This window comes from Sporothrix schenckii (genome assembly GCF_000961545.1).
Source record: "Sporothrix schenckii 1099-18 chromosome Unknown Cont43, whole genome shotgun sequence".
Taxonomy (NCBI): Eukaryota; Fungi; Ascomycota; class Sordariomycetes; order Ophiostomatales; family Ophiostomataceae; genus Sporothrix; species Sporothrix schenckii.
In genome coordinates, this window is record NW_015971144.1 from 2,229,202 (window position 1) to 2,255,935 (window position 26,734).

General features: G+C 55.8%; 7 protein-coding genes across 7 annotated transcripts; 4 read left to right on the top strand and 3 right to left on the bottom strand.

The window, feature by feature from the left end:
- Positions 1-201: 201 nt before the first annotated feature.
- Positions 202-2,679, bottom strand: SPSK_02252 (uncharacterized protein; the record flags this gene model as incomplete). The annotated part of the gene is made up of 1 exon (XM_016729125.1): positions 202-2,679. The coding sequence occupies one exon, from the start codon at positions 2,677-2,679 to the stop codon at positions 202-204; it is 2,478 nt and encodes an 825-aa protein (XP_016589458.1).
- A 5,688-nt stretch (positions 2,680-8,367) lies between these two features.
- Positions 8,368-8,637, top strand: SPSK_10488 (uncharacterized protein; the record flags this gene model as incomplete). Its single annotated transcript, XM_016736882.1, has 1 exon — positions 8,368-8,637. The coding sequence occupies one exon, from the start codon at positions 8,368-8,370 to the stop codon at positions 8,635-8,637; it is 270 nt and encodes an 89-aa protein (XP_016589459.1).
- Positions 8,638-10,558: 1,921 nt separating this feature from the next.
- SPSK_10480 (uncharacterized protein) lies at positions 10,559-10,990 on the top strand (the record flags this gene model as incomplete). Its single annotated transcript, XM_016736874.1, has 1 exon — positions 10,559-10,990. One exon carries the CDS (start codon positions 10,559-10,561, stop codon positions 10,988-10,990), a length of 432 nt encoding a protein of 143 aa, XP_016589460.1.
- A 1,819-nt stretch (positions 10,991-12,809) lies between these two features.
- On the top strand, positions 12,810-14,174 carry SPSK_02520 (SUN domain protein (Uth1); the record flags this gene model as incomplete). Its single annotated transcript, XM_016729389.1, has 1 exon — positions 12,810-14,174. One exon carries the CDS (start codon positions 12,810-12,812, stop codon positions 14,172-14,174), a length of 1,365 nt encoding a protein of 454 aa, XP_016589461.1.
- Positions 14,175-15,389: 1,215 nt separating this feature from the next.
- On the top strand, positions 15,390-16,703 carry SPSK_02540 (2-acylglycerol O-acyltransferase 2; the record flags this gene model as incomplete). Its single annotated transcript, XM_016729409.1, has 1 exon — positions 15,390-16,703. The coding sequence occupies one exon, from the start codon at positions 15,390-15,392 to the stop codon at positions 16,701-16,703; it is 1,314 nt and encodes a 437-aa protein (XP_016589462.1).
- Positions 16,704-16,948: 245 nt separating this feature from the next.
- SPSK_02236 (ATP binding protein L-PSP endoribonuclease family protein) lies at positions 16,949-19,600 on the bottom strand (the record flags this gene model as incomplete). Its single annotated transcript, XM_016729109.1, has 1 exon — positions 16,949-19,600. The coding sequence occupies one exon, from the start codon at positions 19,598-19,600 to the stop codon at positions 16,949-16,951; it is 2,652 nt and encodes an 883-aa protein (XP_016589463.1).
- Positions 19,601-24,183: 4,583 nt separating this feature from the next.
- On the bottom strand, positions 24,184-26,371 carry SPSK_02296 (uncharacterized protein; the record flags this gene model as incomplete). The annotated part of the gene is made up of 2 exons (XM_016729168.1): positions 24,184-25,433; positions 25,783-26,371. 2 exons carry the CDS (start codon positions 26,369-26,371, stop codon positions 24,184-24,186), a joined length of 1,839 nt encoding a protein of 612 aa, XP_016589464.1.
- Between the last annotated feature and the right edge of the window lie 363 nt (positions 26,372-26,734).

Here is a 26,734-nt window from a genome sequence, read left to right on the forward strand (position 1 = left end):
GGCAGTCCAGTCGGAAACGGGGTTGCAGATAAAAAACAAAACATATGGCCAGCGCCGCCCGGTAGATAACAACAAACAAAATAATGGAATAGACAAACGCCGCAAGCAAAAACACAAATTACCCCGTAAAGGTTTTTTTAAAACATCATGTGAAAATATGAAAATGCAAAACGTGGCAGATCCAGCGACGCCTCGGCGTCATCACTGCGCACTCGCAGCCTCAAGCTCTTGGCCCACGCGCTGCTCCAACTGTTGCTCGATGTGCTCCACCAGAGGGTGCTGCTCCTGTGGCTGCTCCTGTGGCTGCTCCTGTGGCTGCTCCTGTGGCTGCTCCTGTGGCTGCTCTTGAGGCTGCTCTTGAGGCTGCTCTGGAGGCTGCTCGTGTGCAGCCCGAGACACTTCCGTCTCGGGCGCCACGGCGGGCGACAGCGCCTTGGCCCCGGCGGCAGCAATGGCCGCCGCAGCAGCAGCGACCGTTTCCACGGACACTGGTGCATCAGATACGGGCGCTTCCGCGGCGGGCGCTTCAACGGGTGCTGCCGCGGGGGCCCCGGCCAGCGCCCGTTTGAGCGCGGCAACTTGTGCCTCGTAGGCCCGGTTGTCCGACTCGAGCCGGGCCACCTTTTCATCCTGGCGGCGCATCCGCTCGTCCTGCGCCTTGAGCTTGTCCTCGAGCGTCTGGACATACGCCCACATGCCCTGCTCGGACGAGAAAAAGTTGGCATTGTGGGCGGGCGAGCCGTTGCTGTTGGAGGCGGGCCGCAGCAGGACGTGATTGCCGACGGCGGGGCTCAGCGGCTTCGGGCTCTCCGCGATGCCGTGCTGTGAGAAGAGGCCGGCCGCATGTGCGGCGTTGCTGCCCGCGCTGAGGGGCAGCACCATGGACGACGAGGAGATGCTGGTGTTGGGCGTGTGGGCGCTACCGGACACGGTGGTGGCCGTGGCGGAGCTGGCGGTACCGGTGCGGTCGACGCTGGGCGGGTAGAGGCTGCCCGACGACCTCGGCTGCTGGTGCTGCTGGTGCGGCTGGTGCGGCTGTTGGGACACGGGCGGGTAGGTGCGCGCGTGCTGTTGGGCGCCGCCGCCAAAGGAGTCTGGGCCGCCGGGCGTGCCGCGCGCATGGTCTGTCTTGATGCCCGGCAAGCTCAGGCGGCGGCGCTCTTCCTCGCCAGCGGCAGCACCAGCTGCCGTGCTGCTGTCGTACTCGATACCAGACATGACCGAGTCGTCGCCCCCGGCCGTCGTGTCCATGAGGCTCGCGTTGCCCTCAAAGCTGTCGTCGGCGCCACCCAAGGCACCAAAGGTGTTGGAGCTCGAGCGGCGGCCCGCACAACCGCCAGCGCCTTTGCTGTGGCGGGCCAGGGCGTCGCCGCGGGCAAACTTGCGGTCGCAGCGAGGGCAGATGTGGGGCTTTTCGCCCGTGTGCAGCTTGGAGTGGCGCTTGAGATCGTGGAGGCGGCGGAAGCGCATGTCGCAGCCCTGGCAGACGTAGGGCTTCTCCTGGCTGTGGGTGAGCAGGTGGCTCTTCAAGTTATGATGGCGGGTGAACTCGGTGTCACAGTAGGGGCACTTGTGGCGCTTGGAGGTGGGCGACTTGGGGGCCAGCTCGGGAATGATGAGGTTCGACGGAGCCGGTGCGGTGGCCGAGGCCGGTGTCGGTTGGGCAGCAGTGGACGCAGCAGTGGGGCCGGGGTAGAATCGTGGTGAAGTTGGACCTTGCTGCAGCTGTTGAAGTCGTTGCTGATGCTGCTCTTCTTCCCGTGCAATCGCCGGATCAAGTTCCATGTGGTCCGTCGCTGGGACCGTGTTGGCTGGCGGCGCTCCAGACGAAGCGGTAGCTGCAGCGGCGGCGGCAGCGGCCGCCGCTACTGCAACGCTGGCAGCTTTTGAGGCGGCAAGCTGGTTGGCAGCCGCCTCGGCCAGGGCAGTAGCAGCTGCAGCATCACCGGCGCCGGGCGCTTGTTGCGGGTCGTGCGGTGGTGTTGACTGCTGGGCTGTCGTCTCGTCTGTGTCGTTCCCATCCATCTCGGCGGCCGCCGCTGCCGCCGCGCCCGTGTCCGCGCCCGTATGTGCCGCGCTTCGTGTCGCAGCTGCCGCGGCTTCGGCGGCCTCGCGCACGCGCTGGGTCATGAGGGCTTGGGCACCGCGCAGCACAGAGAGCGCTGTCTGTGCGGCATTGTGGTTGGCGATGTGGTCGGCAGTGCCAGCAGTGCCGGCAGTGCCGGGTTGGGGATCTACGCCATCGACGGCTTCAACGCCATCGACTGCTGCGCCGTGGTCGTCGAAGCGCGAGCCGCTGGCAAGACGCGCCAGTTTGCGTGGTGAAAGTTGGGGGTCTTCGAGCAGGCTGTGGTCGTGGTTCTGATGCCGATTGGCGTCGTCCTGGGGTATGTCATCGACGGCGGCAGACGACGGCGATCGCAGTCGCTTTGTTGCTGACCGCGCGGCAGCGGCGGCGGCGGCGGCAGATGCAGCTGCAGCGACGGCGGCTGCGGCGGCATCGGCTGTCTCGGCGTCGGTTACTGCTGCGACGGCAGTGTGTGCTGTTTGTGATGGGGAGGTCTCGATTGCAGGTGCTGTGGAATCGGCAGCAGCGGCTGTCATGCGATCGGACTCGGGCACGAGGGCTTGGCTGGACGCCGCCTCGACGGAGTCGGCGGGTTTCTCGACTGCCGCCATTGAAACGACGGGGAGGAAAGAGTGTAGTCGATACGTGGCGTTGATCGCGAGGGGGATGGAATCAATGTTGATGTTGTGGTAGATGTGGATGTGGTCGTTGTTTTACGAGGCGACAAATCAATACTCGACAATCGACGAGCATCAATCAACAGCCGTCAATCGACACCAAACCAAGCCGAATAGACGGCGTGAAAAGGAAGACGTGAAATAAAAAAGGAAAATCGATGGCAGCCAAAACACTGACTCGACAGAATCGACAGAATCGACAGAATCGCGTATCTCAACTCAAAATCAACAAGGTGTTCCCTCTCAACAAGGAACGCGTCGATTCTCTGGGAGCATCGGAACCGCTGGCAATTGTCTCTGCAATTGTCCTTTTCTTCCGTCTGTTTTTTTTCTTTTTGTTTTCTGGCTGGGAGGGTTCTCCTGTTTCTGTTCCCGTTTTGTCTCTCAATTTCTTGCTGCTCCGAAAAAGAGGGACGTCGGCGACACTCGCTCAACAACAGCCTTCCAAGAGCATCATCGATTTCGAAGGAGGGGGGTGGAAGGCAATCGAAAAGCAGAGGAGCAATCGGTTGTAAACAGGGCTTTTTGGAGGCCAGCAGCGTGAGAAAAAAAGAGGAGTCGGGATGTGTGGCTGGAGAAACGTGGCGACAGCTCTGGGTTGATTTTGGTTTGGGGAAAAAGAGGAAAGAGAGAAAAGAGAGCAGGGAATGGAGACTTGGGGCCGGGCGGCTGGAGAATGGAGAAAGGCAAGGGCGACGGACGTTGGACAGTGGGAAAATGGAAATGGGAAACGGCTAAACTAGGAAGGATTAGGTAATAGGGCGAATCAATATTTCGTACTGCCAGAGGCTGAAGGACCAGAGAGGGAAGGAGTGCTGGTGGCGACCGTTGTTTTGTTGACAGCAATGAAAGCGAAACGAAGGCACGATGGAAAAACGGGCAAAATGGCAAAAAGACAGGAAAGCGCATTGCGTGTCACGACGGAAATAGAAAAAGCAATTGCCGTCCGGTGCGTGAAAGACTTGTTTGCTGGGCTGCTCCTTCCCTGACCACGCGAACAGGGGAGGTATGTACGATGCATTTCTGCGTACGAGGTGAGGAAAGAGCGACGGCGACTGGGCGTTCTGAGCAGCCAGAATGCTTGGCCAGGTGAGGCTGGTGAGCACCAAAGGGAAGTAGCGGGTCCTCTGCTCTAAGTGGCTTCCTACAGCGCGAGAGCGGATACGGGACAGTGGAGAGCTGATAGGTGAAAAGGTCCATTTAGCGGGCCGTTCGGAGTGTGTAGGACTACTGTGTGGGCGCATTTGGTGGGACGCCTTGGGGAAGACAGCCACAACGGGGCGCTTTCATCCACTAAACTGTAGCGGCATCAACTAGGTCGCAGTGGGTAATGAGGGACGGAGGTGCCTAAGCCACGAGGGCGCCCAAAACCGAGTGCGCCGGCAGTTAATCTTACAACTACGACAACAGAGACTTTCTACGCAGATGTCAGGGACTATCACAGAAAAGACCTCGAGCACACGACACAAGACAGAAAGCAGCACAACACCAACCGAGACGACAAAATACAAAGTAGGAAAAGGGCCGCCACAGTCGTGTATGTCCGTGCTACGGGCCATTGGGAGAGTGTGTCCTATGTGTATGATTGCCTTCAAGGTGGCTGTCTCGCATGTGGCGCGTTATCTGTTTTGTTGCGTCGGTGACTTCTTGGCTTTGCATTTGTTGGGTTGTGCTACCTGCAGGCCGCTTCTTGCATCTTACTTGCTTGTATCTCCTTGTCCCAGCGCTGCAATTGGACATCATGTTGGGTCGCGCTCGGTTCCTTCACAAAGAAACAAGGTGGTGTCCGTATTCCTTTTGGGTGAATTTGCGTGTCGCGACGTCAGCTGAAGAGCAGGACTCGCAGTGGTTCATTACCCCGTGGACAGCCAACGGCAAGGACGAAGAGAGAGGCGGGCTATCCCAGACGCTGGCTAGCTGGGCTCTGTTGGGCTGAGGACTTTGCGCAGGATACGAGGAGAGCGGAGGTCGCATGGTGGTGTGGAGAGAGTATTTCGTTCTAGGGGAGACATATCACAGTCAGATAGGCCGTATTACTTGTTTGGCACAAGGCTCTTGTCCCTAATGGTAACATATCTTACGTACTCCTGATTGTGACTTGTCAGATATGGAGTACATCTCCATCACAATAGGACATGATGAGCGACGAGGAATCCATGAATCAAGAGAGCCAATACTCCGTAATTACCGTGCAGACGCAGAAAGCTACGAAAGCCTAGCCGGCAGACCCGCTTTCAGCCAACACAACATCGGAGCTTGTGGCTGCAAGTGGGAGGCTCTGGCAGTGACAGCTGAGAGTGGGGATGGGAGATACGTAAATTGAGAGGCAGCCGCATATTTCGGACGGCTGGGACGTTTGCCATTGGACTACGCCAGGATTCCGTATTTGTACGAAATTTGTGCTTGCAGTGACGACTTGGTCTGTCAAGCCACGAGAGGCTAAAGTTTATTGCAGGTCAAGATGGACAGGGGCAGGCTGTGAGAGTATTGGGTTGTGCTGACTGGTGGTGAGCAGCCGGGACAATCGGGGCAGTCGGGGCAGCCTGGACAGGTTTCATGTATTCCATACGCAGCACGTTTTATTTCATACGTATTTCTGCGAGGTGAACTGTGCAAGGGAGGGATGGCGCATGTAGGTCGTAGGTACGCCGTAGTCTGGAGCACGGGGAATTTCAAAATGTATTTTAAGAACAAGAGAGGATCTGTGCGCTGTTTAGGGGTGTACGGAGGTGTTATTACAAGCGTACATACACCCCAACTCGGGAAAGATTGCATGCAAGAGCCAGGACGAGCAATGCCGGGCATCAGTTAATTTTGGCAAGCGAAGCTTGGGCAGACGAGCTCCTGCAACCTCACATGTGTCCAGACGCGTCATGTCTGTGTCAAGATCTGGGAGAGGTCGTGTCGAGTCGAGTCGTCTTGACTCTAGTCAGGAACGAAAATGAGGAGACCAAAGTGGGCCACAGGAGGCCAAGACGGAGCCCTCTTCCCTCCGTCAACTCCGTTATCCTCCTGTCTCCATACAGTGCCCATTTTCGTGTTGTGCCAGTGCTTCTCCGTCGACAGACCTGTGAGAAGGTTGTTGACGTTGTTCATCAACAGGTTTATAATTCACAACTCACATGATGGCCAGACCATTCTTACCTCCTGGAATCGCGGCTTGCCAGCATATACGATCTATTGTAGCTGTAAACGCTTACCCGGTTTGGTTTTTATGGTAAAGTGAATACAAAAGCAAAATTACGATGTAATGAGGAAGCCTAGGTCAATATCAAAATGAAAAGACTGAAAATAGAACACAGTAAAGGAGTCATTCAATGGCCGAGGCTAAAAATCAAGGCAACGAAATCAACAATCAACAAATCAACAAACCAAAAGAGACACGCCGCCAGACTTATGTAGAGAAAAGGGGTAATTCACCCACGCGGTGCCTGCCGAAGGGGGAAGCAGCCGAGAGGATCTAGGCCCGCCAGACTGTGGCTGTGTTGCAGAAGCGCGATGCAGAACGAATAACGCAAACACAGACCAGAAAGACACGCTGCCAGCGAGCTACCAACGACGCGACATGGAGCGGAGACTTGTTGTCCTCCGACCTCACTGGTACCAGGCCGACATGGCGAGGTGTGCGTGACATCTCGTCCGATGGGAATGGCGATACGACACACAGAAGCCACCAGCATATGCCGCTGGCAAAAACTTACCCACAAGAGGGTGCATATGCATAAGCGATACTCCCTATCCTACCAACATCTTGCGGAGATTTTGGTTTTCTTCGGCATATATGTATTAAATTTTGGCCATTTTTCAGCTACCCCTTGGCTTGCTTGAGCTCCCATACAATGGCAAGCTCCACTGGTCGCGACGCATGTAACAGGCAGCTGCCAATGGAACTGCACATCCGTCGAAATTGCTTCGTACACCACAGAAACGCCATGCAGCCACCCATGCCTGCAGACGTTTGTTTCCTTTTGGCAGCCATAGACGCAGCCTACGTGAAGAGCTTAAGAACAGTCTTCTTACGTATGGTGGTGAATAACAGGATGTGCGGCCGTGGGCAAAGTCAGAGTAGTGGTGGTCGTTCGTGTCCAAGTACCGATATCAAAATTCTTGAAAATGGACTTTACATATTCGCTGCGTCTACTTTGGACATATGGTTTATGGCTTATTCGACTTGTTTCCGACCTCTATTGGTTTGAGCGTTTCCAAACAAGCCTAGGTGCTTCGCTTGTTTTCGCGATGCAGGACGCCTTGTCAAGGCCCAACGTCTACCTGCCGCGGCATATAGATGATGCAAAGGGATTATATGATATTGCGGTCTGATATGAAAGTTGCACGTCTGCATCACGGTGGGCGCCTAGTCGAGGAACCCGTTGGCTGTATCTGGAATGACGGTGTGCTGTTTGGCAAGGCTGTAGCGAATGATGCCTCAGAAGGATATTTTGTTAAATTTCAAATAGGAACATCACCACTTTGTTTCGTGAACACATCATACTCGATTTGCTTGCCGCCTGCTGCTTTCTTTTTCGACAAAAATCAATCATAAATCAATAATAAATATCAGCCAAAACCATCTGTATCACCTTGACGAGGCTGTGGACAAACACAACATCTCAATGTGCCTTACCCGTCGCCCTACCCAATCTCATGAACCACGCGCCCGTGGTTTGTAAACAATACAAATAGGCAGTGATTGTACTTATTGAATCCCTCGAAACTGGCCCTACAAGGACGAAGAAGCGAACACACAACGTTCATCGACATGGCTACTTCGGTATGCGGCCGTTTGTTGCCATTTCGGCATGTTTTATCGAGATCGACCGCCAGATCGTGCATTCTTGCGGGTTCGCGATGCGATTCAAAGTTCATGGTACATGGACAGACCACAGACTCTGCTCGTCGTTCCCTTTTGTCGTGTTTGTATTGTTTACAGTCTGCAGCTCTTTTCCGCATCGACAATCTCAAACATCACGCGCCAAGCCGCACGCCCAACCACATTCCAATCACGCAGACCGCCCACACCACGGCCACGCTGTACCGAGGGATTGGTAGTCCTTTTACAGTCTGCCTCTATCATTTTGTACGCTGGATTGCGTTGGTAATTGAATTTGTCACTTGTTTCTGTCGACAAAGGACGCCTCGAGGCTGTTCATGATATCATCCACGGCCACACCATCATCGCCTTGTTAGACCATACACTCTCCTTGTCCTCAAGGAGCTATTTTTTAACGTACTGGAATCGCAGTGGCATTCAAACGCAGGTGGTTTGTTCGCGTAGAGCATGTTTTGGGAGCTTCCCTGTCCGCCAGTAACTTGTCGTGCACGGGCATCGACGTTTGTGATGTTATTTGGGTGGCATGTCGAAGTGTATGCACTCTGCAGTGCTTGGGACGCTGGTTGCGTTCATGTCCAGCGTGCACGGCAGGATTCCTGGGCCCTGCTACATCCATGCCGGCTCGCAACCGATGATATTCAAATATTTACGGGCACGACAGTTGTCACGACGATGCAACGATATGTTTGCATCGAATTTTTGGACACTGCCGGTGCAACGCGCATGTCATCAGACAACAGGGGCCATGTGGCCAAATTTACAAACTCCCTAGATGGCCGTTCACAAAATTCATGATCCCTGACCATTTACTTTCACTTCCACTTGGCGGGAATGCCATCGCGAGGGATGAGGAGGAGAACAACTCTGCCGCTGTATGTCTGCTCGATGGCAATGGAAATATCGACTCCACGGTAGATCACGAGACGCAAACACCCGTCATCGTTTTCTTTCGTGTGTGTCTTCTGGTTTGCCACAAGCAGGTTCCTTCGGCAAACCATGGAAAACGCGAAACCCGAAAACCGAAAACTCGGACCGGAGCCAATGGACAAAGAGATGAGTGAAAATATAGACACAAACGGGGGGAAAATGGAAGAAAAAGCCTCACGTTTTCACCTCGCTAACGAGATAATTTTTCATCGTCAAACATATCGTCGCTTTTGGCTTTGAAACCTTTTCAACGGCTTCTTGTGCTTCTTTTGTTTCTTTGTTTGTTCGTTCCGCCAAGCCAATACCGCCGGCGTGGTTAAAAGCGTCGGTCTATTGTCCATGTGGATCGCAGCAACGGTCGTGACCATGTGGCCAGGTCAAACCACGAGGAAAACATGCAGAGGCTAGGAGACGATACTCATGGAGAGAGCAACAGATGGTAGAAATGCTTTCGCTACTAGGTGTTTGAAAGTCCATTTATTCTTTTTTGTATGCAATGGGCTTTAAATCCTGTGCGCCATAGTGTTTCAACGCCGTCCTACGACGTAGAAGTTATGACGATGTGAAGTGATGGGATGGAAAAGAAGGGACGAATAGATGGGATACAAAGAAAGAAACAACCAGGAAAAGTCACGAGCTTCTTTTTATCCCGCAGCTTGTCAATCGTCTCCTTAACCAAAGAAAAAAAATCAACGGTTTCAGGTCCGTCGTTGGGTATTGTGTGGTTTCTTTGTTCTCGCTCTTTGTTCTTTGGACCATTGTGGTTTTACGATATCGACGGCGTCTTTTGTTCCTGGATCCAACCGGGTCGAGCCGGCAAAAACGGTGCTGCCAGTCGTCGAATGGTTACTTTTCCATGGCAAAATACAAGATATGCCGTAAGAGAGGGCTAAAAATTCCAGGGTCTCTTTCAAAAACCTCTGGTCGCCGAATTTCACCCGGTCGCCTCTGCCACTCGGGATGCGAGTTGCTAGAAACGAGAATCAACTGGCGCACTCTACCTTGAACGTCGTTGGCCATGCAGCAATTTGTGCCCGCTGCTGTGTAAATTGCAACATCTTACTTTGATGGTCCTATTTAACAGATGCGTACTTTGACCCGGATTGTGTATGCATGCTCTTTTACTCTCTTTCTCTCTCTGTTGTCGTCGTCTTCATTAGCGCCTATGCGTGATTAATGGACGGGATGAATGTAGAGGAAGTAGCAAAAAAGAAAAGAAGAAAAAAAAACGAAGAAAGAAAAGAAAGAAAACAAAATCAAAGCAACAACAAGACCCGACAACAGCCTCCAGGTGGACCGCCACGCCGACAGCATCCACACTCTTTCTTTGTGCCAGTGGATCCACGGAGACAAAGTCGATTGCCGTACTTCGTAGTCTAGGTCTCGAGGAGCCTTCGATCGAAGACGGGATATTGTGACTTGCCCGGGCCATTTTCTGGATAAATTGGACAAGTCAAGAAGTCAAGTGTATGGGATACATCGTGCGTCGTGTGTTCGAATGGAATATACAAGTACCCCGTACTTTGTACCTTTGTCCTGCGTTTGATGTGACATGAAATGAAAAACTGGGATACGATGTTGGACGCCAATTCATGTCCGCATGGCGATATATCAAAATGCACTTGCTCCGTGCGACATGCATCGTATTCTCGTGACCGTCGTGTTCCTGGAGCGGTCACTTCAGCCTCGCGAGGTTGGCTGCATGTTTTCTCGGGTTTTTTTATTTTCTTTTCTTTCCATTCGTCTTCGACTCCACCAATGTCGCTGGAGTTAAGGAAGAACGAGGGACATTGGGGTCTGGCTGGAACGAACGCCGAGTGTCTGCATAAAGTGGCCCACCAGATTTCACCAGCCAAGATCAAGTGAGCCGTGGTCGTGCACAGGCCGTCGGAGAAAGAAAGAGAGCGTGAGAGAGGAGGGAGGAGAGGTCAAAAAGCGCAGAACGAAATGTTGGCCATAAAATCCAAAGCGGAGCAGATCATTGGGGCGATCCCTATTCCAGGCAAGAGCCCAAATCAGGGTGCGGCGGGGCTAATCTAAACCTGGACTGGCGCAATGGCCAAATCAGGTCAAGTTCAGGAACAGGGGACGATCGACCAATCAGAAGTGAAATATCGACGAAATGGTGGGGCAGGAGCCAGGGACAAACAACAAGGGAACGGCCCAAGGGGCTCGACTTGGGATGGTGTGGGAGGGCAGGCGCGCTCTTGCTTGCAAAGCGCTGGAATAAGGGAGGAAAGAGGAAAGAGGAAAGGGAGCAATGGAGAGGACAAGGAAGGACCGACCGACCAGCCCAGGCGCAGGGGTCAACAGAAAAGGGGCCATCGGAGGATTTCCTGCTTGTGCACAAACAAACTGCATGTCGATTGCGTCCCCTTTCATTCGTGTTTCCTTGTTTCTGAAACGGCCGCGCCCCAGCCAGTCCAGTCAAGCGGCGGTGCATCGTCCATCATTGTGGGCATGTTCCGTGGCCTGTTCGCCCGCTAGGTTGTCTTGGCTTCTCACGGCGGCCCTCTTTTGATTCTGGCTTCGAACGGTACACAAACGACATACGAAGTATTTCGTACATGTACGGAAATACACTTACAGCACGACGTAAGTTAATTCGTACATCTTCCGGAATACTGTCGACTGTCGAGACCGATGACGTCTCGTTGAAAGACTGCCCCTCGACCGCCCTGTGAGAGGTGCATTCCAGTCGCGTCTTGGTGGTATGAAGGGACAGACCGGCCAGCAAAACAAGGGCAAAGTGGAAGTGGAACGCGAAGGCAAAGGGACGGACTGGAAAAAGCCAGAAAGGCACAAAGGGTCTTTTCCTGACTCGTGTGCGGTCGTTCGTCACGTACGATGCAAGTCTTGTCTTCCCGTTAGACAATCGACCTCCAGCTTCGTCATCGTCGCCTCTCACACGCTCACGCTCACAGTCTCTCGCAATTTCTCACTCTCACCCACTGCCAATACACCCCTGTCGTCTCTCCACCAACCGCCGTGTTGGCGATACATTGTACAAGGGGGGCTGCTCCCCCATTCAGTTCAGACCAGAAAGAGACCACCAAGATTACGGAGTACAGACCCCTGGTCCACTCCCACTTGCCACACCGTTTCTTGGTCTGCCCTCTTTTTCCTGTTCTCTTCAGACTTTTTCAACTGCTTCTTTCCAGTTCATTTCCACTTGTTTGGTCCTTCAATGGGGAATGCAATTTCGCCAAGACCCGACCATCAAGGGCGATCATTGGACGACGGCGTCGGTCACAGGCCCTCAGGCCCTTCAATCACAGTTATTGCGACCTGCGCTCGCCGTCGTTAGTGATTTTACGGGCTTCTGTTTGTGCCTTTTCGTGCTTGCTTTGTGTCCGTATCTTGCTTGTGCCTCTCCGTCGTAGCCTGTATTTTATTTCTGTATCAGTAGGCGTGGACTGACTTTCAATCGTCGAACCCCCCCCCCAACCGATGCTCTTCATTTGGTGGCTCCTCTCCCACTACACTACAGATTAATTACCTTTTGCCCATTCCTAGACCGCCCACTCCCTTTTTGGTGCCTCTCCCTTTTCGTCTTACCTCTTTCGCTCGTTTCTCTCTTCTCTTGCCCTTCTTTCTTTCCTCTCCTTTTCTCCCTTTTTGCTTTCTCGTTTCTGCAAACACAGCATCACGGTCGACATTCGGTCACCCCTACGCTCGCTTCTCCATCCAACTGAGGATCTTGTTCCTCTATCACGCTCCTTTTGGAAGTTGTTTTATCGACCGTCAGAGTGAAGCCAAACGAACAACATCGGACCTGAACCGCCGACTCGCACGAGTAATCAGAAGGTGGGTTGAATACATGCAATGTGAGAAGACGGCGAAATCACGACGGGATAAACAAAGACATTCGACGAAAGTGAACAAAACACCAGACGACAAACGACAAACGGCTTCACGACAAAGAATGAAATCAGCGTAATCGATTGAGTGTGACAAACGCAAACGACGATACAATCGAAACAAAACAGTGATCGAAACAAAGAGGATCAAAACAATCACCATCGGCATTGATATCGACAAAAGCGGCTTATTGAATTTGTACGGCTTGCGTATTGCACAGAATTGTTCGAAAATCACGGCGACATTACCTCAACGGCTTCGGAAACGACTTTCAATTCAATCCTTGCTATTTCATGTTGTGTTGATCGCAGAAGCACATTGCGCACATCACCAGATCGATCTACGCCAAGCCGTTTGAATACGGCGCATCATCACAACCATCTCGTCTGAGTATACTAACACACGCTGTAGCCAAACACCAACCAATCGCCGTACACTTGTCACCATGAAAGGTTTCGTCCAGATTGCCGTCACGGCTGCGCTCGTGGCCGGCGCCTCCGCCGACATGGCCCACCAGCGTCACCAGCACATGCACCGCCACCGCGCCATGAACGTCGAGAAGCGTGAGGCCGCTGTCGAGGTCCCCGCCCAAGTCGAGAAGCGCGCCGCCGCCGTCGCCACCGTCGTCGACCCCGTCGAGACCAAGTACGTCTACTCGGACGGCGAGGCCGTCAACGCCGCCGAGGCCAAGGCCTGCATCCAGAACGGCGAGTGCGTGGTGGTCGGCACGTCCACGCCCAAGGCCCCCCCCAAGCCCAAGCCCACCAAGCAGGCCGCTGAGTTCTTTGAGAGCAAGGCCTCGAGCACCAAGACCACGTCGTCGTCGACGTCGTCGTCCACCTCGACCTCGACCACCTCGTCCTCGACCTCGACGTCCACGTCGACCACCTCGTCGTCCACGTCCACCTCGTCGACCTCGTCGGCTGCGCCGGCCAGCAACAGCAACGTCACCGCCGCCGGCTCTGGCTCGACCTCCGAGTTCCCCAGCGGCAAGATCCCTTGCTCGCACTTCCCCTCCGACTACGGCGCGGTCGCGCTCGACTGGATCGGCCTCGACGGCTGGGCCTCCATCCAGACCACGGGCTCCTGGACGCCCGGCACCCTGATCTCCGACATTGTCGAGCCCATCAGCGGCGGCTGTGTTCCGGGGTCCTTCTGCTCGTACGCCTGCGCGGCCGGCCAGACCAAGACGCAGTGGCCCACCACGTCGCAGGGCGCCACCGGCCAGTCCATTGGCGGCCTCTGGTGCAATGCCAACGGCTTCCTGGAGCTGACCAACGACAACTTCAACACGCTGTGCATGGACGGCCTCGGCGGCATCAGCGTCGTCAACGAGCTCTCGGACGTGGCCTGCGTCTGCGGCACCAACTACCCCGGCAACGAGATGATGAACATCCCCCTGGTCACGGAGCCCGGCAACACCTACACCCTGACCAACCTCAACGCCAAGGTCGCCTACCAGTGGCAGGGCAAGTACACCAGCGGCCAGTTCTACGTCAACAACGCCGGCGTGAGTGTCGAGCAGGCCTGCGTCTGGAACAGCCCCGACTACCCCAACTCGGCCGGCAACTGGGCCCCCGTCAACATTGGCGCCGGCACCGACGTCAACGGCATCACCTACCTGTCCATCTTCCCCAACACGCCCACCTCGACGGCCCAGCTCAACTTTGACATTGAGATCACCGGCGACATCACCGCCCCCTGCTACATCAAGGGCGGCTCCTACTACGGCGGCTCCAACGGCTGCACCACGGCTCTGCAGTCGGGCGGCGCGGCCAAGATTGTCTTTAAGGCCTCTGGCAGCTCGTAAGCGCGGGAGGGCAAGCCAAAAAGGACATGTGTACATGGAGGAAATCAGGGAAACATGATACATAGTGAAGGGACAAAGGGACGCGAGAACCGGGGGTCCTCCTTTTTCAGTTCTGATGGACGGTGCTTATTTCTGTGAAACAAGTTTTCACACTTTTGTTTATTTTGTGTGGCTGTTTGCCCTTTTTTGACTTTTTTGGTCCTCACTCGCTTACTTGTTTGTTGCCAATCTCTTTGTTGTAATCTGCCTTTTCGTGACCGATGCCCTTTTCCCACCCCAATCTTTCTTCTTCTCTCTCCCATCCTTCTGTCTTCCCTTTCTGCTGCATTGATTCACGTCACTTTCCCCTGTGTTTACTTTGGACTCTGCCGGTCGACGCACGTCTCCGCTGCAGACCGTTTTCAAGGGATCGACTCTCTTTTTCTCCTTCTTACGTGCCAATGTATGATCTTGTTTGTATACTCGCTCACAATCTATAAAATACACTCATAAAACGGAGCAAATGTCGGGGGACATGAATCTACATGAAAGATGTACAAAAGCCACAAGTAGACTGGAAAGACAAAGTGCGTGCTGTGAGATTCGGTTTTCGTGGGCGGTTGGAACAGCCTATCGTTTTCACGTGACTTTATGACCTTTGCCAAGGCAACCCTGCAGCGTGCCGCCTAGCGCCTTCCCCAGCCACAAACGAAACTGACAACGTCATCAAGCATGTGCAAAGCCGCTGGACGTCGTCTTTCCGCGCCGAGCAAGAGGGGGCGAGTACAGGGAGAAGGAACGACGCACGAAAGCGAAACCAAAATCTGACGCCCGAGGCAAGCACGCCGCAGCATCCATATACACAAAAAAGGGAGGCGTGTCTGTTCTTGGCTGTTTGACTATTGGATACGTTCAGCCGTTGTCTTTGGGACGGGCGATTTACTTCAGCGAACATCAGCGCATCTCTCCTTGCGACACGACAGCTGTCAAGGGATTTGGCATCGCTCAACGAACCATTACTACATTCTCCCTCACCTAGCGACGACTTGGGAGCAACGCTTTTCATAGCCCTGCGTCAGAAACAGCTGTCTGATTGGGACATCGGCTTTGCTGTATCCCTGTGATAGACGGAGAGACAGGTATTGTGCCCTCCAGGACACAGCTGGCTGTTGGTGGACGCAGCGATGCTGACAACTCTTGTCCAGACTGGCCCTCCCGACGACGGACACGGACGCAATGCCTGCCGTAACCCTCGACTACGAGCCGCCCAACAGAAGCAACAATAACAACCGCGTCGACGGTGTAAACGGTGTGCGGCAGCGGAACCGAGCACGGCCGAGCCGCAACCCCAAGACGAGCGACGAGCCCGACAGCGAGCCCAGCGACGCGGAGACGCCGACCGGGCACATGCCGTCCGACCAGCAGCAGCCGCGCCAGCGGACTGCGAACGGCACCACAAATGGCACCACAAATGGCACCACAAACGGCACAACGCCCGCAGCACCGCCAACGCAAGAGGCACACAAAGGCATCCGCTTTGCGCCGCTGCGGGTGCCGCTGCGGCGCCGCAAGCAGACGCTGGCCGTGCTCATCCACTGCTCGTGCCTCATGATGGCCATCCCGCTCTTCTTCTTCTGCTGCGCCGTGCCGCTGGCCTGGCCCCTCATCGTCCCCTACTTCCTCATGATTGTCGTCTCCAGCGCGTCCACCAACGGCCGCCTGCGCTGGCGCTCGGAGCGGTTCCGCAGCCTGCCCATCTGGACCTGGTTCGCCGACTACTTCCCGGCCCAGCTGCACAAGACGGCCGACCTGCCGGCCGACCGCAAGTACATTTTCGGCTACCACCCGCACGGCATCATCTCGCACGGCGCCTGGGTGGCCTTTGGCACCAACGCCCTCGGCTTCCGCGACAAGTACCCAGGCATCACCAACGCGCTGCTGACGCTCGACTCCAACTTCAACATTCCCTTTTACCGCGAGTACCTGCTGATGGCCGGCATGTGCTCCGTCGCCCGCGAGTCCATCATCAACCTCCTGAGCCGCGGCGGGCCCGACGGCCACGGCCAGGGCCGCGCCGTCACCATTGTCATTGGCGGCGCCCGCGAGTCGCTGCAGGCGAACCCCGGCACGCTGCGCCTCGTCCTGCACGGCCGCGCGGGCTTCATCAAGGTGGCCATGGCGACGGGCGCCGACCTGGTGCCCGTGCTGGGCTTCGGCGAGGTCGACCTGTACACGCAGCTGCAGGGCGACGACCACCCGCTGCTGCACCGCTTCCAGATGCACGTGCTCAAGGTCTGGAAGTTTACGCTGCCCTTTATGCGCGGCCGCGGCATCTTCAACTACGACTACGGCCTGATGCCGTACCGGCACCCGCTCAACATTGTGGTCGGCCGGCCCATCCCCGTGACCAAGGCCGCCAGCGACACGCTCGACCCGGCCGAAGTCGACCGCCTGCACGGTCTGTACTGCGACGAGCTGCAGCGCCTCTGGGACACCTACAAGGATGAGTATGCCAAGGACCGCGTCGAGGAGATGCAGATTCTGCCATAGTGGGCCGTTGCTGTAGCGGGCGCGGAGAAGCAGATGGGTGTGGAAACGAACGTGAAACGGAACCGTCTCGTTTGGTTTATGTATACTTTGGATGCGGTGTATAATTGAATGTTTGGGAAGGCAACATTGTGGGGAAACACGAGAAAACACGAATCAGGATTGGTTTTGCAAGGACTTGCCTCGTTGATGAAAGTAAAACGTATGTTTTCCATTTCACGCATGCACGATGACGAGATAACTAAACGTTACGCCTCTCCGTAGACTGTCTGCACGACGACAGCGGCTAGACGTTCGCCACGGGCGTTCCATAGCGAGGCACATGGCACGATGGGCGACGTGGACGTGTGCGCCTTGGAGATCTGGCAGAGGTTCCTGTCGGCATAGACCACGTCGACGTTGTCGGCCAGAACGGCGTCTGGCAAGACCACTTTTGTTGATGGTTTGTCTGCTGGACAGGCCCACGCTGTTGTCCTCTGCACGACAACGCGGCTGCTTCGTGGTGCTGCCGCCGGGCGGCAAACCTTGTTGTCGTCCTCGCTGCCACTGTCCTCGTCGGTGTCGCCATTCCGCGGCGGTAGCGTCTTGAGGATCGTCTGGTGCGTCCATGTCTTGTTGGCCGCACCGTCCGTTCCCGCCCACGTCCGGAGCTGGATGCTGCTGTTGCTGCTGTCGCCGCCACCGGCGTGAAGGTGACCAAAACCGGCCTGTGCGTGCCACTCAACCGGCGCCGCCCGCGGCAGCTCGTGCACCTCGGCCAAGAAGACGGGTGGCACAGCACGTGCAGGTTGCAGAGGACGGCCGTCGAGCACGCGCCAGTCTGGCAGCTGTGGTGTGTTCTTGTCGCTGCTGCTGCCGCCACCACCACCCGCGCCATACCTGGCATACCGGGCGTCAAACGCGCGGTCCCACAAGTCGGGGCCATCGACGCTGTCCTCCTCCTCCTCGTCTGCATCGTCCTCGCTTGTTGGCCGCCATTCATGTGCGGTCTGCCAGGCGCGGGCCACCAGCCGAGCTTTGTTCGACAACGAAGGCTCCGCATGCCCGTCTGTCTGCCGCGGCACGTAGGCCACGGTGCTCCCCCACCACTGCACGTCCTGGTCGATGCCGATGCGCCACAGATGCTGCAGCGCAAGCGTGGCCTGGAAGGCGAACGAGGCGGGCCAGGGCGAAGGCGCGTTTGGCATGCAAGCAAGCCCTGCGTGCGCCGCCGCCTCCACGGCCTGGTTGGGCAGGTCCATGGTGGCCGGCACCAGCGGGATCTGGCCCGCGATGGAGACCACGCGCGGGCCGCGGGCGTCGTTGCCGTCGTTGCCGTCGTTGCCGTCGGCGTGGGCCAGCACCGACACGGCCTGGCTGTAGGGGCCAATGTTGGCCGGCGCCCAGTACGAGCGCGACTGCACGTGGAGGCCCTGGCGGCGGGCCGCGTCAATCTGGGCCGCGTCGTCCAAGACGGACAAAAAGACGGCGACGTCGACGTCGGTGGGCAGCGCCGTGCCGCAGGCAATGGTGACGCGAGACGGCGGGTTGGGCGCGCCGGTGAACAGGGTGCCATAGACGGCGTTGAAGGCTGGAAAGTCGGCCATGCGCCGGAGGACAACCAGTGCGCGGATGACACTGTGGGTGGGCGACAGGTGGCTTGGGAGGTGGCGGAGATGCTGGCGGACCTGAACGACAATGGACCGCGTGGCGTCGGCCATCGAGGGCGAGGGAGGGATGGAGGCGAGGTCAGGGACAACAGCCAAGGTCGTGACGGCAGAGGTCACTGTGCTTGGAGAGAGAGCGAACGTCGTCTCGTCGGCCAGGGAGAGGGCTGCAGCCATTGTTTGCGCAGCATCGGAGGCGGTTTCGGTCCCTGTCCCTGTCTTTGTCTCTGTCTCTCTCCCTGTCCCCAACCGTGCCAGAACAGCGGCAAACCGTGCGTCCAGCAATCCCGGCTGCCGCACGTTGACCAGGCTGGCCTCTGGCTCGTTTGTCGGCCCAGTTGGCTCCTCTTTCGGCTCCACCGTCGCCGTCCGAATCTGCAGCCAGGACGTCCCGCCGCCTTCGTGGACCACGCGCCGGTCGGCGTCCGCCACAGAAAGCGACCCCTGTCGGAACAGCGCCCGCGGCCCGTCCACGACAAGCGTCTCGTACTCGCCGCCCTCGCCCAGCATGCTGCCGGGTCCGTCGTCGGCCAGGCCCAGGCGCTGCAAGGCCCGCTGCAGCCGCGCCCGACCGGCCGCGCTGGCCACGTTGGTCCACAGCAACGAGTCGTCGAGGCCGCCGCTGGCGACCTTGACAATGCGGGCATCGAACCCGGCGACAGCCAGGTCGTCGAGGTAGTCGGTCGCGGCGGCCGACGTGGCCGAAAGCGCGTCGTCCGCCGAGGACGAAACGGCCGGGAGGAGGGGATACTGCCACAGATAGGCCAGCGACGCCAGTCCCAGGCGCACGGCGACCGACTCGACGCGTGTGCGCTGGTAGGTGCTCAGCAGGGCGCCCGCGCAGACGGCATTGGCCTCGGGGAGGTCGGCGAGCACCCGGCAGAGCAGCCGCGTCATGGACTCTGTTTCGTCTTCGTCTTCGCCGCCGTTAGGGTGGTACTCCCGCCCCGACTGGACGGCACGGCCGAGGATGGGCTGACGGTAGAGCGGTAGGCCGGTGGCGGCGGCGTACAGCGGCAGAACCCGGTGGCCGACGGTCTGGTACATGAAGCTGTTGAGATCTTCTTCGTCGGCGTCGGCGTCGGCGTCGCCGTTTGCATTTCCATTTCTGCTGCTACCGCCAGCATGGTCCTCCGTGTGCGGCGGGTGCAGATTCGCCAGGGCCACGACGCGGTGGCCGTGGGCCATGCAATGCAGCAGGCTGAAAAAGCTGTCCTTGCCGCCCGAGATGAGCGCAATGACGTTGAGGGCCATGGCGGTGGTGATGGGCGGTTGGCAGTTGGCGGTTGGCAGTGTGTGTGAACCACACGCCCCTACCAAGTCAGGGGGTCAGCCTGGCGCACCTGCCGTCTCGTGTAATCGTGTGATCGTGTTCTTGCCTGTTTTTCCGATGCACACCTCGGGTGGTTCTTCCCCCCTTGGGCTGTTCAATCTCGGTTGTTTGCTCTTTCCCTTTGCCTTTGAGTCTCTTTCCTAATTTGTTTGGGCTTTTCTTCCCCTCCCAACGTGCCTTCCTTTCTCGTTCGTCAATGTGTGACGTGTGATTGTCTGTTGGGCACACTGCGCCGCAGTCAAGCCAATTTCTATCGACTTTGATATCGTCAATTTTCCGTCGCTTTTTTTTTTCGCAAGGCCGTTGGCCCAAGAACAACTGTTGGTGTGAGGCTGGCCTTGCGCTTGCTGCCGCCTTCTTTGGCGCTAATTTGCTAGTGCATAATCCCGCCATTGGGCTGTTGGTGCAGTTACCCAGTCGCTGTAAAAGGCAAGTTCAGGCTTAAAAGAAAGTGTCCGTCTCGGCATACTGCAACGGCACACAATGACGACAACACATCATCACGATCTTCACGCCGCCGAACGCACAGATCACTCGAAATGGCAACACGATGACCATTTGTTCAACCGCCTTTCTGGCAGTGTACAAGGCACGAGGGTCAAAGAGGGAGAGCAAGAAAAAGCCTTGTCGGTTCGGATGCGGGCAGGTGAGATGCTTAACACTTACTGCGGGTAGGGTGGTGTCGACGGGTGACGCAAAGCCTCGACGAGAGATGGCCGAGACGATATTTGAAAAGGCACGGTCGGGCATGCTTTTGCAGTGTTTAGAACGCCAGAGCTTTTCGTTCTCGTCTTCGTCCCATTGCGCGATGTTGATATATGCATTATTCCGTCCACACGTCTGCCGAACTTATTTTTGTTTCTTATGTTATGTTTTTGCCTAGTCTACGGATGTAGCTGCGTATCGAGACACAGGACGGGGGTTGACAATGGACGAGACAAAGAGACTGCCTAGCCGACGTGTGTTTGTGGAACAGGACGCAGTTGGCCGTTGCCACGGTGGAAGGGCCACTTGGAGGCACGGCATGGGACGATAATAGACGCCGTAGGACAGCCATATGGCAGCATACGACGACACAGGACGATGCGGTCCTCCGAAATGGCGGTGGAGGCAAAAATAGACATTCATGGGCTACACGAAGCACGGAGCACGAAGCTTGGACATGGCGTACAGCATCACACCCTCGCACAAAGATCAGAGGACACTATTGGCCTTGGTCGAGGACTGACGGGAGCGTAACAAGAGGTGTCCTTGGGCGTGTCTTTGAGTGTGTCTTGGAGCGTCTTTGATGTAGTGGTCCCTTTTCTAGCGTGGCGGTGAGGAAAAGACGACAAGACGGTCCTCGGACCTCACTACTGTTTCCTTTCTTCGTTTGCTCGACAGTTTTCGTAGTAGTCTGGTCCGCCAGAGCCGCGTCGAGTCACCATTGCTGTCGCCTCTCTGTCCTACAGATGCAAGCGAGCGACTGCAGAATAGGCCTGCTTATGACAGAGTACAGTCGCCCGTCTGCAGATGACCCCATCTGGCGTGCAGTGTTGTCAGCACGGCATGCCACCCAAATCACGACTACGCGTGTATTCCGTACCTTGCAGAATATTTATGCAGGTACAGCCGCTGGTCAGGCCGCTGTGTCTTTCTGTTGCTCTAGGCTTCGTTCTTACAGTGCGCCTCAATCATCCCATTTTGCCACGGCTCGGTCATCCAGCCGAGAGACTTTGCAATCCAATAGACTCTATGTGCGGAATTAATAGTCCGATTCCATTATTGCGTATCTGGCCGACATACGCCGTAATATTGGGTAAATTGCTATTCATACTTGGATCCGGAGTATATTACTTTTGCACCTTATATTCATATTGCAAGAGTTCTGTTGTTTCTAGAAAGAACTACAGACTAATTGTGCCGTAGAGTGTGGGCAGTCGTCAAAAGAAGGCCCGGTAGGCCAAAACCAAAGAGCCACCCATTTGCGGATGCGCGGCGGAAGCGGGAGGAACAAGCCAGCGGCCGAGGGCCCACACGACAAGACCAGACCAGGCAAGGCCCAGAGCTCCAGGCAAGATGACAAAAGGACAGTCGTGCTCGTCCCAGACGACAGCGCAAAGAGCTGAGCGTCGAAAATTGCACTGTTCTGGCCATTGCCCTCGCCGACTGCCCATTGGAAGTCTCCCAGCGGCAAGAGACGTCTTTTGCCTTGTAAGTCGCTGTCAATTTTGTTTTGTTTTGGGGATTTGCTTTTTCCTTTTCTTTCCCCTTCCCGTCCCGGCTCGGCTGTTACTTGCATTTATTTAAGATGAGCCTGTCATTAAGCCCACACTCATCAACGCCTACAGATTCACGCCCCTCCCCCGTCTATCAATCCTCCATTCGCGCTCGTACCCGCGCGCCCGGGGAAGCTGTCCCGTGTGCGGTTCCTTTCCTTGGAAGAGAATTGTTCTGTAAAAGAAATGGTTTGGGCAGATTGACTCTGACAAGAAGACAAGGGGAAGGAAAAGGACAAGGAAAAAGCAAATGGCAAAGACAAAGAAAGGGAAAGAAGCCCGTTGGATCGTCAAGACATTGTCAACGTCCAAGTTGAATAGCTACACACGCTCTGTCCACTTTCACTTCCACTGTCACTTTCTTTTGCAAATGGCCATACACGTGTCTAGTACTTCGTACCTTTGCTCATTTCAGGGTCCACTCCACATTTTCACACACCCTGGACGAAAAACACGAAAAGAGAGTAGTCGAGTACTCGAGTAGTCGAGATTATGCACCTCTCTCTCGTCTACGGAGCACCGGGTATGAGGGCTCCATTCGCCTAGGCTAAGCAGAGCAAGAGGCAAGACGATCGAAGCTCGCTAGAAGAGCGGGCAATTTCAATTGCAGTTTCCAAGGCGTGGGGAGACGTCGTACATCAGAGAGGGAAACGGTGAGAGCAAACGAGCGTTGCTGTACATTAGAAAGTGTGGGGCAGGTAATCTTGAGTCGTTCTTTGTAATCTTGTCCTAAGCTACGTTGACTTTGTTGGCCATTTGTTTTTCCACGGCGTACTTGGCTTGCAAGGGCCATATATCGTAATTGACTGAAACAAACATGGAAGCACTGAGCGGAAAGATGAAAGAGGGAGCAAGCGCAATTGGAATTCGAGCTGGCTATGCTAGACAATGAGCACGCATGTTCGGTACAAGATTCTGTTGGCGTCGTTTGTGAAGCTTATTTTCTTCGTCTGCTACTCTTCAGCCCCGGTAAGCGACGTCAAGCGATATTGTGAACCAGCACACCCTGTAGATCGCGTCGGGAGAATGAGAGGACCGATGAATGAAAAAAGAAAAGAAAGAAAGAAAAGAAAGAAAAGTACAGACGTACTACAAAACCCAATAAAAGGTAAAGTTGGGGGGCCAAAACAAAAGGAGAAAAGATGTTCGCCGTTACGAAACTTGCATCCCACCGGGAGACATCCCGGCGAACAGTTTTGGCTTTGAGACATTGAAGCAGAAAATGAGCCGGTAGGAAAGATCAACAGATGGGAGCTGTCAGAAAAAAAAAGAAGAAAGCAAAACCGAGCCAAGCGACAGTTGACAAGACGAAAAAAAGAAACAAAAGAAAACAAATAGAAATGACATGGGTATATTGATCTGCTCTCCACCGCGACTTAACGCCTTCGCTTAACCGCTGGTGTCCTCTCACTTGGAGCTCGCTTGTCATGAATTACGACAATTGTTGCCCCATTGATATTCAGCTGTCAAATCGCACATGTCGTACACTGGCAGCACACATACAGGGCATAGAGATACAAAATGGCATCAAGCAGAACTCCTCATCTCGAATTTTTCAAATAGCGGTCATCCTAATAAACACGCTTTCTCTTTTCTGTTGCCAGAAAAAGGAGAAATGTAATAATTAAAAAACACAATCGAGAACAACCTAAAGCGACAGGACGAAAAAAGAAAACAAAGACAAGACAAGCAAGGTAGGATTTCAAAAAATGAGAGGAACAAGCTTTGAAAATGGAAAAGTCTTTGACAAATAGAAGCGAAAATAAAAATAAGATACGTTGGGGAAGTGGTGGTACATTGAAGAAGGCTAAAAAAGGTTATGTGTGGAAGAGTGTGAGGGAGAATCGAAGTTGAATAAAAAGACTTTTTTTTTCTGTTTCCTGCGAAGATGTTTCTGACCATAGTGTTGTGTGCCCTGTAATGTCCTGTTTTTTTTTCTTTTTTTTGTGCATAGCCGAAGCAAAAGCAGACAAAAGCAAGCAAGCCAGGGCAAACAACCATTGCCTGAAAACACCGCAGAGCCAACAACCCTAGGGGGGCCGAACCGCGTAAAACAGGTAGCGGGGTAGGCCTGAAAGAAGAATGTGTTTCGTGATATTCGTGTCGGGGCATACAAAAGGTGCGCTGGGGGGGAAGAACAACAAACAGCGCGCCTTCTGGTCGTAGGCAACAAAATAACAAAAGAAAAAGAACGGAAAAAGTGCAGAAAATGACGAAGCGCGCGTGGTTGGGGGGCTAAGACACGCTTAGTCTGTCCGCTTCCGCTTCTTCTTCTGGCCGTCGCTGCTGTCGTCCGAAGAGTGCTCGCTGGCGCTGCCCGGGATCTCCGAAGCGACCTGGAAGAGCACGCGGCCCATGCCAGAGTAGTCGTCGCCGCCCATGGCCGCCGGGTGGCCAGGGTACATCATGTGCGGCATGTAGCCGCCGGCAACAGCAGCGACCATGTCTGCCTCGTCAAAGACGTTCATGACCATGGCACCAGCGCCATGCGTGCGCGCATGCTGGGCAAGGTTGTCAGAGCGAGAGAACTTCTTACCGCACTCGTGGCAGTTGAACGGCTTATCATGGGTGTGCAGCGAACGGTAGTGGCGCTTCAGGTGCTCCTGGCGACGGAAACGACGGTTGCACAGGTCGCACGCGAAGATCTTGGACGGGTCCTCCGTCAGCGACTGCTTGCGGCCGCGGCGGTTGGTGGGGACCGGGGCGGCGACGCTCTCCGTGCTCTCCTCCCCCTCCGGCGTAGCCGACTCGCCAGAAACAGCGACGGCCTCGCCGGTGGGGGCTTCGGCTTCCTTGGGCTCGTGCGCCTCCGTGGCAGCAGCCTCGGTGTTGTCAGAGGCGGCAGCAGCCGACTCTGCGTCCGACTCGGGAACAGTGGACATGGCGAGGAAGCTACCGGACGAAGTCCGCTGGCGCTTGCTAGAGTGCGACTCGGAGCTATCGAAGGAGGTGCTCTCCCACGAATCGAAGAACTCAATCTCAGAGTGCGCAGTGACAGACGAGCTGGCACGCGAACGCAGGCTCAGGTCGGCCGAGGCAATGCTGGAGGCAGAGGAAAACTCTGTGCCCAGGTTGACCAGCGTGTTGACGAAGTCGTCCTCCGACTCAAGGTCAGGGAACTCCTCGAGAACCGACAGGTTGCTCGGGATGAAGTCAGCAGCAACGGGTGCAGGAGAGGCGGCCAGAGGAGAAGACGGCGCGTGCTCCTGCTTCAGGTTGAAATCGTCCTCGGCGTCCGCAGCAGGGCTCAGCGAGGTCTGGATGGCAGAGAACGTGGGCGAGAGGCTGCCCTCGCTGCCACTGACCGTCAGGTTGCGGGGGTCGCAGAAGTCGTTGCCCTGCTCAGACGCGACAGAGCGAGCGTAGGGCGATGGGGAGGGAGACAGGGACGGGCAAGCTGAGACAGACAGCAGGTCGCTGGTCAGCGCCGCGGGCGTGGCAAGGCCGCTAGTGGGCGCAAGGCCCTTGACGGATTGTGACTGGCCTTGGACGAAAACTAACGCAGGGAGAGAGAAAAAAGCCAAATGTTAGCATTGATGATGCCTCTCAAAAAACAAAAGGAATGCGGTGAGCTTCACGTGTTGACTGAAATAAGGGAGAAGGGATTTGGTGCCAAAAAGGTGAAGCAAGGGAGAGAATTGGGGCCACCAAAATCCCAGACCAGGCTCAAAGGAACCCCGCTTTATCGCCTTATCAGTGAGGCCAGCCAGCTCCCTCGTTCCGCCGCACTTGTTGGGCGGAGCCAGGAAACAGCACGGCGCATACCAAACAAGCAAGCCCAACAAACACAATGCATCAAAAAATGCACCGCAAAGGTGCGCATATACATATACACAATGACGTACCAGGTGTGAAGGGCGGCGATGCGCAGTTGGACCAAGCAGCGGCGTTGAACTGCTCAGCAGCAACGTCGACCGCGTTGGCGGTGTCCTTGGCAGCCTCGAAGCTGTCCAGGCCCGAGAACATCGGGTTCAGAGGCGTGGCCAGCATGTCGCACGCACTGGGGCTGCCAATGGCGCTCGAGGCAGTCGAGGACAGCGGCGGTGTGGAGGGCAGGCGCAAGCCGTGGCCGTCCACATCAAAGTCCGTCTCCAGCATGATCGTGGGCTTGCCGGTGGGGCCAGCGACCGAGCGACGGGCGTTGCTGCCGACGATGTAGGCAGCGGCCGGGAAAGGCGCAGCAGCGCCGTGCGGGAACGACTTGGGTGCCTGTGGCTGCGACATGAGCACCGGCTGCGGCTGCTGCGACGAAGACGAGTTCGGCCGCGAGTATGTGGGCGTCGCAGGCATCATGTAGTAGTAGGCAGCCTGCGGCTGCTGCTGCTGCTGCGGCTGCTGGGGGATGAAGGCACCGTGGCGGCGAGCGTCGGTCTGCTCAGGCGTGTAGACGAAGTAAGCAGCCGGGGCCATGGGGTTGGCGATGACGGATTCCATTGTGAATGTGTTTTGTCTGGCGGCTGTTAGAGCGGGAACGGAACGTCGAAGGATCTGTGTCTCTAGGCGAACAGGGGAAAACTACTCACTAAAAAAGGTTCTCGTGTGTGATTGTGTTTTTTAGTTATTAAAGTATACTGGATGAAGCGAAAATCGGTAGATGGTCGTATTTGGTGATAGTTGTATTGTAGTACACAAGTGTCGCGGCGTCGGCCAAAAGATGGTGGGTCGTGTTGAGAGTGCGTGTGGTGTTGTCGTCAAGTTGCAAAAATGACGTCTCGAGTGTCGATAACGAGTGGATGGCAGTCTTGAGTCTGGCTGGGAAGAGCTGTCTGGATTGAATCACAAAGATGCTGGAAGGAT